Genomic DNA, 14,613 nt, shown 5'->3' with positions numbered 1-14,613 from the left:
GGGTTTATAAATTTCATCCACCAGTGAAATCCACAAGAAATCACATTTCCATATCCTTATCGCCCCCTTTTGAACACTGTTAATCGAGTGAAACCCTACAGACTACAAATGCACATCTGTGAACATCTAAGCTGCAAGAGATAGAAAGTAGCATGACTGAGTGACATTGGTGCACGTGATTTACTGCCACACCACCCAAGTTTAGCATACACCTGTAGTGCACGCAGCACTGCTTACACTCCCACCACAGCAGGTCTAACAGCTCTCCCGCGACCCCACACTGACACCTGGTGGCTCTACAAGGCAGATAATCAGAAAACAGTTTCAGCTGCTCCTAAACCCCGAGGAACCATAGCGTCATTCTCACTCTCTTCACAACTTTCACACTGCTGTTTGGTTTTCACACTATTGCAGATTAAAACGGCAGACTGTTGTATTCTGGTACGTGCTGCACCCTGAAAGCAGATGTGATAAGAGGAACAAATAAAAACGGTAAACCATAGCAGAGACTACATCAGGCAATTTTAGGACAGTCAGTTTATTGAACAGCAAATTGTGACAGGGAACACAATATTTATTTATTTTCAATTGCATTGTCAACAATGCCTTGGACAAATGTGTCATTCACCAAACATTTCATAAACACCCTCTTTGCCACAGAGAGAGACATAGTAGATGGAGAATACGGTGAAGGTCCTTCATATTTTAAAGTGCAATAATGCACAATTCCTCTTGGAGGAAGACAACAGAGGCTGAGAGGAGACCCCAGAAGGCCTTCTGGGTCGCCACTTGCATCATACATTGTGTTTTACTTTGTGTATATATATTTTTTTCAAGTGTGTGTTTGTGTGTTGACTCTACTTATTGCATATCAGTGAGCTGGTTCGTGATTTTTTTATCAGTGAATATGTAAAGCACAAGTCTTTCAATTAAAATGTAATAAACTCTTCACTATAATTATAATACATCTCATAATATCTAAGATACATTCTTATATCTGATTCATTTAGAATATGTAGGCGATATACATTTTGTGAGTAACTGCTGATGGCTGACATAGTGGACACCATCACATGGGTCTAATATAATGACCGTTGTCTCAGCCCTATAGATCAAGTTTTACAGACATAGATAAACTTTCTTACAAGACTACAAAGTTAATCTCAATCGACATCGCCACTGAAATAAATCAGACTTTAATCCAGGTCTGCAAAGGCAGCACATTGTTTTCCAAGGACTTTGTCTGATTATCTCTAAAGAGGGCCATGTGGTTTCTTGTGCCTAATATTTCTGTGTGCTTTCCTTTGATTGTTTACACTCTTAGTCATACATTTGGTGTATTAGAGCTCCTCTGCCTATACCTGCAGCTGTGGATACTGCTGAGAGTAGATGGCAGAGGAGTGTGAAAGATAGAAGGAAAGAGGAGCGAAAGCATGGGACTTACAATCAAAGAGAAAAATACCGCGGTGTCACACTAACAACTACACATCGACTACAGCACTACACAGTCAGACACACACACGCACATACAAAACCAAATGCACAAGGTCAGTGAAAACTCACATCTGAGTAAAAGAAAATAACTTGTACATTAACATTTTCAAGATTTAACCAAAAAACAAACAAACAGGGCAGTTAGAAAGGATTGAGGGAGGTTCAAAAACCATAACAATAATCTCAAAAACACAAAAAATAGGCATTCTGATCACAATATCAGCATTTATGAGATGAACTGGCAATAGGAATGTTGAAAATCTACAACAGTAATTTATAAAGACGAGCTCACATGAGCTGCAGATCTTTTTGCCGTTTTCCTGTGGCTCAGCTGTCATCTGTAAACACGGCTGGAGGCACCAGTCCATGTCTAGCAGTTCTGATGTCCCTCCCTGACCTATGGCTTTCAGTAAAGACATTGGTAACGCTAGCTAGCATGTGACAGCCTTGGTCGTTGGTGCCATCAATGTCCTATTGCAGCTACCACGTGAAAAAAGCACCATTCACAGATGTTAAATTTACAGTCCTATGTCAGCAGGTCCCTATTTCCCTTTCAGAACTGTTTGAGTAGTGCTAGAGGTCATTCACTTCAAACTAAATAAATTCCTATCATCCTTAAATGATGCTCCGTTTGGTCCTAGTTGATAAAACTGTAGGAAACAAGACAATAGGCTGACCCTCCTAAAAACCATCCTTGATCTACCCAGTGTTCCCCTTTTCTTCCAGTAAAAAACATTTATCAATGTGCTGCATTAAAGTTGAAATTACGCTTGTTGCATTAAAACATTTTTCTTCATTTGATATGTCCACACCATCGTAAAATAAAATCACCACAATATGGATTTAGGGGGGATTTGGAGAGGTAGGTGTGCAAATAAGCCATCATGTACAAAACAAACAATAAATCCTAAAACATAGAGTTCATATCATCTGGATATGTACAATAAAGTTAAGGTGGACACTTTGACACAGAAAAAACAACACATACAAATATATAGTGCTATACTGCCTATCGAAAGGGATATTGATAAACAGATCTCACTCCCACAAATGATAATACATTAGAGTTGCATCCCGTTTCTACAGTGCAACAGCACAGTTGACGAGCTGCTTAAACAGTGGGAGTGAGGAAGGAATGTGATTGGATAATTCACATCAAAGTCACCTTGATCTCCGGAGGGATAAACCAATGGCAGGGCTTCAGTGTTGTGATGCATAAACAAGATAGGACATGGCTGCTTCCCATGGCAGCTTAAAGCAAACAAAACCTCTAAAGCAAACAAGTTGAAATGTTTGGTCAAAATCATAAAACACTGAAAACACATTGGTTTAATTTTCTGATAAATGAAAGTTCATCATTAGCTCTTTGGGTCCTGCCACTGAATTCAAAGAATGTAAATGTAATGTAATGATTTGTAAACAATATTAATTATGTCTGGCTCTAGGGGTTTGAACTGCTCTTACTGTAGTAACTGGCTCCACAATGGATGACTGTACTCGGCATGTGATGTCTGACCGTTTGTCAGCATAATTACTAAATGGCCACTAATAATCTGGATATTATTCTACTGAAATTACTCTCAACCCATTTAGTGTTCACTGCTTTCATTCATGCCCACCAAGAATCACACAGGCATAAAACAGCGGTCGTTCAGCTCTCTGTGGACTGAAATTTTAAAAGCGCACAGCATTTTGGCCACAATCCAATCAGTGATGTCACAGCAGGTGATTTTTCATCACCCCTCGAAGGCATAGACCCCGCTGTGTCATCACTGGTTGAGGTGTGGCAACAAATACAACACACAATAGAAATAACCTTATAGGCAGTTTTTTTAACAATGTGTACGTGCAGGTTAGTAGTGCATAAGGTCCAAACGCTGTACACTGAGACTTCAGTCTAGGGTTGGACTACAAAACAGGAGATATCTTTTTCACAGAGGCAAAACAGTCAAACCATTGTGGTAGCACTAAATATCAGATGGAACCTGATCTACTTAAAAAGCCAAGGCTATCAAAGCCTGCTCGGAGCTGAAAGGCTGAGTTCATTATAACCACTTACAGGAAGGGATGTGGTTCTTCAGGAAAGATCATAGGGGGTGTGCTGGCATCACATCAACACATTCCCTAGGTCTTTGCCTGAAACAGAGGCCTATATTTTCTAATTCTATATATATATACTATTTTTTGGGGGAATTTTTGTTAAATTTTCTATTATTCTGATGTTTTCAAATATATTTCTAAGTAAAGTACGTGCACTTAAATTACCGTAGCTAGTTATGTTGTATCATTTTCAATGTTTCCCTATTGTTTTCTCTACAGACTAATGCTGTTTTAAATGAGTTAGTGTTGGGCTTGCAGAGCTGCAGCAACCTAGGGCAGTACATTTACTTTGAAAATTCGACAATCATATTCAAAAATGCAATAAAATGCAGTAATTAAAGCAATATTCCATTAAAACCTTAACTGATATGTGGCTTCATTTCCAGAGTGCTAGCTTAGCATGCCTACTGGATTTGTGTGTGCCACCACAGGCAGCTTGGCAAACAAAGGCTCCCTCCTTAAACTACTTAGACATTCAACACAACAAATTCAAAACAACATGTATTGATTGGTCATACTGAGACCAATTGAAGATTTCTTTCAGAATGAGATGAACCCACACAAAGTGGTGTGATGCATTGTGGGAGGGAAAGGCAGAAAGGAGGTGCTTCTTATTTGTCTCTTTTAGGCAAATAGCTGAGGATCATTTCACCCACACCCAGGAAGTAGATCACCTGGGCGATGCCAAACAGCGGTGCGATGACCAAGGCTCGACAATAGGCCCCCTTCAGGAAGGCAGACGGACCCTCATTTTTCAGTATTTTCCTAGAGATCAAATAAAAGCTCATTAATGTGGAACTAGAATTGGGCCATGCATCAAATGTAATGTGGAATTAAACCCCAAACAATATTGTTGATCAAATAGCTCAGTATCGATATTGCAACAATCATTTATTACAGTAATGAATAACTTTGGTTTCCTCTACAAAATATTTACACAATAAGGGTTTGGATAAACAAGTGGGTAAGAAGAAATAAAACAAAAGCTACAAAAGTCTGGTAAAATCACTTTAATGAATCTAAGCTAATTTTATGATTTCTAAATTGTATTGACCGATTGCCCAACACCACGCAAAACATAAATCCAGCACATGTATGATGCTGATGGTGTTTTATTTCTGTTTTAATTTGTGTTTCCTAATAACCAGAATACTGTTTGTTTGTTCTGCTGTTGTTTTTAAAGATTCTCTGTAAAGTGTGTTGAGAGTGAGACACCCTTACAAATACACACAGCACCGCAACAGAAGAGACATAATGAGGTCACCTGATACAGTCAGTCACTCCACTGTACGTGTCTTCTGTGCTCCCTCGGTTCAGCGACTGCAGTCTAGTCTTTATCACTGCAACACACAGAGCGCAGGTGAATATATAACATCAGCTGACAGAGCACACACTGCTTAGCATCGTTCACAGTCCCACGGCTCACCATCGACAGGGTTGACAGCAACAGCCGCTGTGCTTCCTGCAAGGCAGCCTGATATAAAGGAAACGTAGAAAGGAGCAGGTCCTTCTGCGCCTCGTTTTCCCAGGTTGTTCAGGTTTGCGAAAAGCGGGAAATAGATGATGGAGAAGGGAACATCCCTAGAAAACGAGAGAAAAAGACAGATGATCAGAGAGCAAGTCATGTGAAGTTCATTGCAGTCAGTTGGTAAAGCTAGAAGACACATTTTACCTGAGCAGTGTGGCACCAAGGCCCTTATACAGACCAGCGATGCCCTTTTCCCTAAATAGTTCTCTGGTGAGCTGAATGGCTGTTGGGGACTTGGTCGCCACAGTACCTGCTGCCACCGTCTCAGGCATCAGCTTCCTCTGAGCCTCTGTGGAGCATGAAAACATTAATAACAGCAAAAGCTACTAGAATCATTCAATGCTAAGAATAGGTTTATGGGCAGACATTTTGAATTCATAGCAGCAAGAAGAAATCAGAATTGGGCTATTGTAATATATGACATGACCACAAGAGGCCCCTATGTTCCAGTTTATTCCCTACACGTCATTGATGCTTAAATCTCCATCTGGATTTAATTTATTTTTACCAATTCGTCCAGCATCTTGGAGTTGGATTTTCAGCATCTCCATAGGAGTTGTGACAATAACCTGCAACAAAATAAAGGTACAGTGTCAAAATATGTACACTCACACTAACCGATGAACAAGGATTGGTTAGCATTGGTGTGTCAGGCAAAATATGTGTCCATTGTCAATCTAATGGCATCCTATCACTATGTGTCCACTCTTGTTTTCCTCTGTAATCCTCACAGTAGTAACTATTTAACTGGATTAAGGGTGAGATGGCCGTGCTCTCAGTGCAATCTTAATCCAAGGTCTGCTGCACTTAATCTAATCACGTTCCTATGGCTTGAAGCCTTTGCCCTCATTGACAAGAGGCATTTCCCTCTGACTCACTCACTCCAAGCACTCTCACAACGCCTTATCTGATCACTCAAATCCAGCAGCAAGTGAATCGCCTGCTAACAGGACAGCATTTCAGTGATTAAAAATCATTCATGAAAAACCAAACGTTCAGATCACAGACAACCATCATATCTACAGAGACAAACTGCGAGCTAGTTCCAGCGACTAACTCCTCTCATCCAAATGTGGTCTGGGTTAATTGGAGCTGCAGCCAGTGATAAATGAGGCGATGATTAAGGCCCAGTGATGTATTTATGGTGGACATTGGCAGCGGTTCCAGACGGAGAACAGGAGGATGCAATTAAAGCAGCACCTCACTCACTCACTCACCTGGCATGTACCCGCCCCGCACCCAGCCAGCATCTCCTTGACCAGAGTGAGTTTTCTGAAAGAAAGACGATAAATAGAAAGATCAGATTAAAGCAAGACTGAACGTGTGAGAGCCAGACAACTTTATTTCCCTGAAAAAGAAGTTGTCCCCACCTGCGCCAGTGATGCTAATCTTAGTCTTCTATATCAACATGTCAGGCACAAGGGCCGATTAATAATTCACAAGGAGAGCCGCTGGGTCAGACAAGTCAATCATTCATCAGCTTGCATGTTAGTCGCCATAGAGATGGAGATATAGGCCCGGGAAACCTTCAGCTTTATCTTTGCAGACAGGGCTCACGGGGAACAATGGGTGGGTGATGGATTTCAGCAACACCTGAAGATGGTGGCTAATGTTTGACATGTGATACCATTATATGCTACTTGTACTTAGTAACATGATTTCAAACAGGGCTTCTGCTGACACACGCACAAATGATTCTATCATTTGAAACCAGACAGTTAACTAACCATTGTAAAACGCTGGGTGTTCGGAGGAGACTGACAGAACATTAGAGGATTAACCAGAGCCTCGGTGAGAAAATTGACAGCTAATGTGTCAGATTACATGTTGGTAAACAAGCCAGTTAATCACAGTGTGAATGAGGGGAGTGGGTGAGTGTCAGTCCGCCTGTCAGAACTTTCATGCCTCACCCATCCTTGGAGAGGTGTTGCCTGAAGAAGTCGTTGGCAGCCAATTTGATGGCTTTCTCTGGCGTGACTAGTGTTAAATTCACCGCCGCTCCTGGGAAAGACAAAAAAGGGCCAGAGGGCAAGAAAGAGAGAAGCACGTAGAAGAAAAAGAGAAGTGAGAGAGAGAATGTGAGAGAATTGCTAGTAGCTTATGTGAGACAGAGATCCATGTGTTTGATTTCTGTGGCCTCACGGTGAAGCTGAGAACAATTGAAACCATATTCTACCTCACATGCTAGCCTTTTACACTCCAGTCTACACATAAATCACAAGAATCTAAAAATACCTACAAAAGTGCACTCAGTAAAGTGCAGACCTCCGCCCAATGTGTCTCCCTCATCCCTCCTCGCTCCCTCATAGTGAAGGTGATTCATCTCACATATGGCCTAAATTTAGTGGATCATTTAATATTGGGTATGGAATTAATCTGCAGATGCTTCAGTTTAATGTTGTCAGTTTTTGAGCAATGACTAAGGCCTAACCAACTATCTTCAATATAGAGGTATAAAACCTCCAAAATATAGGTTTTTCTAAAATGTTGAATCACTTTTAACACAAGAAGTCTGTGAGCATCTCACATATTCGGCTGTTGGATCTAGTAGTATTCCAGGTTAACGTCGGACAGATATTTTGCCTTTTAAGATCTGGTTTGCCTTTTAAGATCTGGCTAGGGACAACAGGTGGAAATTAGCATAGCAGCTAACTCTGGCTTATTTACAGCAATTCGTCTGTTAATCAATGAGCACGGTCCCTACCAACTAAATAAATAAATACATATACAGACAGACAGCTACACAAACAAATGAAGATCATCCAGACACCGAAAACATACCTCGGTACATCCCAAAATACCCATCTGATCGGATGGTCTTAATAAGGCAATCTGACCTGAAATACAAACACATGTGGTGTGTTAGTTACCAAGAAATCTGATGACAGGTTTGGTGATACTGCTAATTAAAAATCTGACTCTAGATTAACAACTCTTTTTTAAGAAAGAGTCATATACAAAAATCTCATACATGCTGGTGTAAAGGCGAGATCCATTTTGCTGGTTTTGCAAGCGAGTCTTGGCCAGGTCAATGGGAAACACACAGGTCACTCCAATTAGGCCAGCGATCCCCCCATTGATCAATTTGGCAGGCAAACTGGACAGGAGACAAAGATATGAGATCTGAAAGGTTAATAGATGAAAACAAGGCAACAGGGCTGCTGTATTTCTATTAGCCCCACATTTCACCTCACCTGATCTGCTTGTCAGCCATTTATCTGAAGCCCTGGCTGGTCAAAGTGTCAATCTGTCTGTTGGCTGGTCCCACGGTGGTCCGATTGTCACAGTAGTGTGTTGCCGTCCAAGTGGGATTAGGTAGTCTGTTTGTGCTTGGTCCACTTGTCTTGCTTGTAGTTGGAGATAGTTCAAGTTAGGGGATACCTGTAAAGTAAATAGCAGTTATATCAAACATCCTTGAATAGAAGCTGTTGCAACCAAAAAGAGGATCAATACATTACAAAAGCTATAATCACGTAATGCTTCACAAACATTGCAACATAAATTTGCCTTAGTAACAGGCTTTTTCACCACCTGAAATACTCTGCAAAAACTGGTTTTACTGCAAATTACTCAAAACCCATTGGTTATAGCTGCCACTGGTGATTGTTTTCATTATCAGTCCTTTTTTCAAAGGAATTAAACCCCAATTTCTTGGTGTCTAGAGGTCTGATATTGTCTGAGGTTTAAGTGTATTCAAAGCAATGAGAGCTAGAGGTCATCAATAGTTGGACGTTTTTCAGAGAGCGACATCAAGTGTTTATTTTGCTTTAAGAGGTTAGACGTTAGATGGAAGGTGAAGGGTGGAGTGTCTTGAGACATGGGTTCTAAAATGTTAGAAGTCGCTCAGTAACCCACTGTTAAACACACAAATAGGAAGAAAATGTCTGAAGAAAATCTGAGCGTGTCGACAGATCAACCTGGTTAGATGTTTACTCTCCATTTCAGCCCTTTGTACACATAGAAAAGCCTGGCTTGGTATTTATTGTGTACGTGTAAAACAGGGATTGGAAAACATTAAAATAGAGTAAGCCTCCCCAGTGTGGTTCTGGGGCTGTACAGCATTAAGTAAAATGTTCTGACTCTACTTCCAGATGTGCTGTATAACAAATCGAAAACAGTACTCAGTACTGGGTGAAAAGCCAACAACATCAAACCCAAGCAGCAAGCATCAAACAGTTACAACTAAGAAGATTGATTAGATGCTATTGATATCTTGTCATTTGGCTAATTAAATCATCCATACAAGTGATGATCAAATACCCTGTTCGCCACTTTTTAATCGTTGAACGGCGAGTATAGCACAAAATATATTTCTACAGTTAAGCACTGTGCGGCATAGTGAGGCACCGTTGTTGACTACTTCAAAATGAAGCTTTAGACATCAGTGCAGAGGGATTACTTTCTGTTCAAACAGATCTCTCATCACTGTAGCATCTGTGCGTCATGTGTGTCCTTGAACACTTGTGTTTTATGCATGAATTCTGACATTGTGGTGCTGGAGTTCTACTGTATAGTGATCGCTCTGTGCTCTGTATGCTCAAACATTCATTTCTGAGCAAACAGATGAAATATGTGTGATGTGGCCAGGATGCTCCATATTTTAGGTACAGAATGCCCTCAATGTGAAAAGATGTTTCCTATTTCCCCTTTCATTCTCTCCACCCCCTTCATCCACCAATCACAACCGGCCTCTGCGTGTACAACCCGCCTCCTCCTCTCTCCTCCTCACCAGCCCTCCCCCATCATTTCCCAGTCACGAGTCACGACTCACAGAGCTTTTCCGTCTCAGATTTTTGCTGACTTGTGTTTTTTTTTTGTGAAGTGCATGTGCACTATTATGACTCTAATATCACTAGTTCCTCAGACTGAGTTTCAGAAGGATTGCACAGCAGCATGCATAGTTGTTAAGGTTTCAGATAACTGTGGCTGTGCATGAATGCAGATGTGCTCTGGTGGTGTGTTTGGTTTGGATGGGAACTTGATGCCCCCACTGGCTTCTCCAGAGGTGTAGGAGGGAGGGAGGAGGAGAGGGGGTTTTAGAGCAGGCCAGCGCTGCCTCTCCACTCCCTGCAGCTCCACACAGCCACTTCACAACCCTCCTTTCTAGCTCATCCACACCATTTTCTCATCCAGCTGTGATACAGTGACCACCTTTTAATTGGAAGCTCACTTCCATTGTTTCTCTGTTTTCGCTGTCACTCTCCTGACCTTTACTCTACAGTCAGCACACTGCTTTCTTTAAGCAATAATTCACAGGGGACTATATGTTCTGTTAATATATAGGATGGATAAACTACAAAGAGCACTGCAGTCTAACATGAGTCACCCATCAAACCGACATTTCCCTCCTTCCCTATCATGCTTGCGGCTTTACTCGCCAACTTTAGTTCGTCTTCACCACACAACTGTCTGCACCAGGACATTTAATTGACCCACAGCCACAGCCTGGCGTTTCTGCCTTGTCATGACAATTGGGGTCTGTATGGAAGCAGCTAGCCTCAGTGTGCACAGACAACAGCACAGTGTCATCACTCACCAACAAAATCTCCAAGGAATTCATTTAATGCTCACAGCAGGGGGAAGAAATAACAAACAGACAGGAAACTGCAGTAGAACTGGTATGTCTTCTCTCCAGACCGAACATCACTGCATCACTTTAAAGACTGCGCAGGTTTGCAAGGTCATGTTTCAATTCACAGACAAAAAGATTTAGAGTGACTGAAAACTTCTCCATCGACCACAAGAGCCTGAATCTTCTCACAGATTCACACAGCGGTCATATGAGTTGTTTTCACCTCTAAAGGCAGATAAGCACTGATGAGTAAACAATACACAAGGTGATTGTGAAACGTACCTGCCATGCGAAACTTTGAACTTAATAACTTAACTCAGCCAGCCTTTGGATGCTCTTCATTAAAGATCAAACGGAGAGTCCAGGCCAAGACTGAGATAACAGATCCGTTTTTGACCCTTGTTCATCATTACAGCTTGAACAATGAGGCGATAAATACAGTTTTACTGACAAGGACACTGAGAACTTATGTTAAACCTTGTCACTAAAGCTGTAAACTTAGGCTTTCAAATTAAACTTTTACAGACTTTTAAGTTCACAAACCAATGCTTTTAACTGGTTAAATACTCATAGGTTGTGTAGAGTATGTAATGATTCAAGAAATGTTAACCCACAATTGAGGAGCAGAGGTTTTGTCAGCACACATCTTTACATACTATTTGTGAATGCCAGCAAAGTGGAATAACGCAACATAATAATTACACACAAGGACAAAGATCGTAAGTCAGATGCTTGAATGATTAAGTATTTTGATTAATCTGCGTAACACATGCTTAAACGTCTCTGGAATAATTGTCGATACAACTTAAAAAGATCAAGCACTTACGGAGTATTTTGGGATGCCAAAGACATAAGACGTATACTGAGATGATAGCTGGTAACAATAACATTTCATGTAAGCTTTCTCCACTTTTTTAAATAAGGCTAATACCTTTTTAACAATCATAAGCATGGTTCAATAGAAGTGACAGATAAATGTATCTACTCTGTTAATTATAAAAGATAAGAAGCTTATCTTTCTAAAAATACAATCAGTATTTGTATTGAAAGTATACAAACACTAAGTATACTGAATCAGTGCCAGTATAAGAAATGATGTGGGTGCTAACTATGCATGTAGCTAAAGCTGCTAAGACTAATCTGCTCTAAGGCATGTCTCAATCACAGAAAATTGACAAAAATATAAATAGCTATAACAACTGCAGATACTGAAAATCTGGAGACAAACTTGCACCAGTTAATTTCCAATGCAAAACTCAAAGCAAATTATTTTTTCCCCATTCAAATCAACCAGAAAGCAAATTACTTTATCCATCAACTCCCTGGCCTCCTCCCTGTCTTTGAGTGCCAAACAGCCTAAAGGTCCTGCTGACTTAATGACAATCAGGAGGAAGTGACACAGCACAGTGGTCATCAGCACTCCTGTCATGTGACTGTGGCTGGTCCAAAAGACAGTAAAAGAAAGAGACATCACATGGACCCTTGATCATCCTCATGTTAGAACAGGCTGCTACCAGTCCATCTGTGTCACATGTAGTGGTTTGATTAACACTCTGTGAGCTTTAAGCCATACACAGAGGAGCTGCTGCACTAAAGATATGTTTCACACATAAATGTGTTGCTGCCATCCACTATCAGATGACAAGAACTTCTCTGAGCTGAGTGCACAAAGGCCGGATATAATACATAACCCAATCTGTCCACTTAAACAACCCTCATGGCAACATTTTCTTCTAATTGCGCATTAAATAGAGGTTATTATACAAGTCTACTGCAAAGCTCACATGTGCTGGTGTAATATGATTTACATCCAGCTTTATATTGTCCTTAAATGTTAAATGGGTCTATTCTTTCTAAAGGGATTGGGTTTTAGACAGTTTTCGGCAGATATCTGCTGTCATGCTCTAACTATGCTTTTTTTGCATAACTGTTTATGAGATGTGCTCTATTTTTGGACATCTAGCACTGCGGAAATAAGGGATGAAATGTGTAGTGTCACAGATAAACCTGATTACTATTGCCTCCTCCCCACAGCATCAGGATTATAAACGTAATTCCTATTTATGAAAGCTTTCTCGAAATGTCCCTTTACGACCAGCGGGGTGACGGTTGTGATGCATTTACACCACAGGTGCTCTACATATTGCAGCCGTTAAACCTGCACATTTATGCATTGTTGTTATCACCTGCTTTAGATCAGATATGACAAGCTGGGTTTACATTTCAAGCTGAACAAATGCCCCTTCTCTGGCACCACAGGTATCTCTGATGTCCCACTTATTGAAGTCACATGGGGCATCTCAAATGTTGTGCGTGCCTCTCAGATTTCCTACAGTTTGGATAGGAAAATAATGACACCACTGTGAGTGAACTTTCCCGAGAAAAAGAGCTCAATGCAGCACTGAATCATCTGATTACAGTTTGCAGATTACAGGAAGGCATTGAATAGCCTGAAGGATTGTAACTTTCACCAAAGACCTCAGCATCTTCCCACACACAGCTGAATGTCATTTCTATTCAATGCACAAAAATCAGTGACATTTAGTCTTCCTTGCAACTGGATTTTTTCTTTGCATTATTTCCAGAAATGCTATGAGTTTAGTCCGGCATGCAGATGTATCAAGGTTTCCACACAATGTTGATGAATGAAAGAACATCTATTATTTCAGCACAAACAGGTACAGTTCCATTGGAAAACACAGGATGTCACACTACACCAAAGCATGCCTTCATTAATTATTTCAAAGCTGCAGGAGTGCTTTATTACACTGCTCGGCCTCATCATAACCTAACAAATAACGTTATACTTGCTTATTTTTTAAAGCATGCCCAAATTATTGAAATTTGGCACAGCAGTTAAATATTCCCTTATGTGAATTTCAGCAAAAATAGGGGAGGGGGGGGGATTGAAAATCGATCGTCTGTGGGCGAGATATTCAGCATTAATTAAAAACGTTATGTATGTATTCCTTTAATCATGTCTTCCACTCTTCAATAAGTCACAGTATGTTAATGTGTAGCTACAGTCTCAGAGGTGAGTAGCTTCACTTTTCTCTACCAATGAGAAAGAAGGTGGGTACAGTGTAAGTGGGTTTACCCTCCACTACCACAGCCCAGCACACACACACACACGATACTGACACTGTCAATAGTGAGCGGAAGCCGGCAGAAAGCAATCGCCGCGGCCCCCTTAGGATCCGGGTGATATTCTGTAATCGGTTCGGTTTCTCAAGACGTCTTTAACCAATGAATCCATGCAAACTGATAACGATAATACAACACCGTTACACCTGTCATTAACGCTTCGGCGCGTTTATGCGTAAGATATATAACCGGCATATCAGAGACCCGAGTAACCATAGGCAATAACCGTAATTCATGATAACCGTTGTAGCTTGTGATTTAACGGCATATAACAGGCCTGCCGTTACAGTTGCATATTTAAACCCACCATATGTAACGTCAGAAAATATGCTAGGCTTGCCACATAACGGGAAATTGAGCTGTCTCTCACAATAGAGCATGTATCGCGAAAATCACATTGCAAGCTGGCTTTCCTTTCACATTTAAACATAATAGGACTTTTAAATGAATATATCGCCAACACATTATTCACAGGTGAGATTTTACCAAGGTTTCTGAACACGCCACGATTCACAACATCTGCATTCCGTTATCTACATACCACATATAGAGCCGTTTCCGTTATCTCTCCCGGTGTGTTGAGTGTGAAATCAAAGCCTTTACTGTGTGTGTCTTTGGCTGGCAGACCGACAATAGCTAACCTTACCGGTGTTACTAGCGTTTGACTTCGGAGGAGGGAGGTAGAGGAGGTGGGAGTGATAGCAGGGAGGGCTGGCGATGGAGTAGGATAAAAAAAAGGGAAAAGGGATTTATAAACGGGGTCCTCTAGTGGTAT

General features: G+C 40.9%; 1 protein-coding gene across 1 annotated transcript; it reads right to left on the bottom strand.

Moving 5' to 3' along the window:
- Window positions 1–514: 514 nt before the first annotated feature.
- slc25a22a (solute carrier family 25 member 22a) lies at window positions 515–14,553 on the bottom strand. The gene is made up of 11 exons (XM_063910799.1): window positions 14,380–14,553; window positions 8,317–8,503; window positions 8,094–8,219; window positions 7,904–7,959; window positions 7,033–7,123; window positions 6,340–6,394; window positions 5,631–5,691; window positions 5,267–5,411; window positions 5,021–5,175; window positions 4,859–4,934; window positions 515–4,359 (listed from the first exon to the last, which is right to left on the bottom strand). The coding sequence occupies exons 2-11, from the start codon at window positions 8,334–8,336 to the stop codon at window positions 4,206–4,208; spliced, it is 939 nt and encodes a 312-aa protein (XP_063766869.1). The 5' UTR covers window positions 8,337–8,503; window positions 14,380–14,553; the 3' UTR covers window positions 515–4,205.
- Window positions 14,554–14,613: the final 60 nt, after the last annotated feature.

The sequence above is a fragment of the Eleginops maclovinus genome, chromosome 2, assembly GCF_036324505.1.
Source record: "Eleginops maclovinus isolate JMC-PN-2008 ecotype Puerto Natales chromosome 2, JC_Emac_rtc_rv5, whole genome shotgun sequence".
In the NCBI taxonomy this organism is placed as follows: Eukaryota; Metazoa; Chordata; class Actinopteri; order Perciformes; family Eleginopidae; genus Eleginops; species Eleginops maclovinus.
This window is presented reverse-complemented; position numbering and strand designations above follow the sequence as displayed.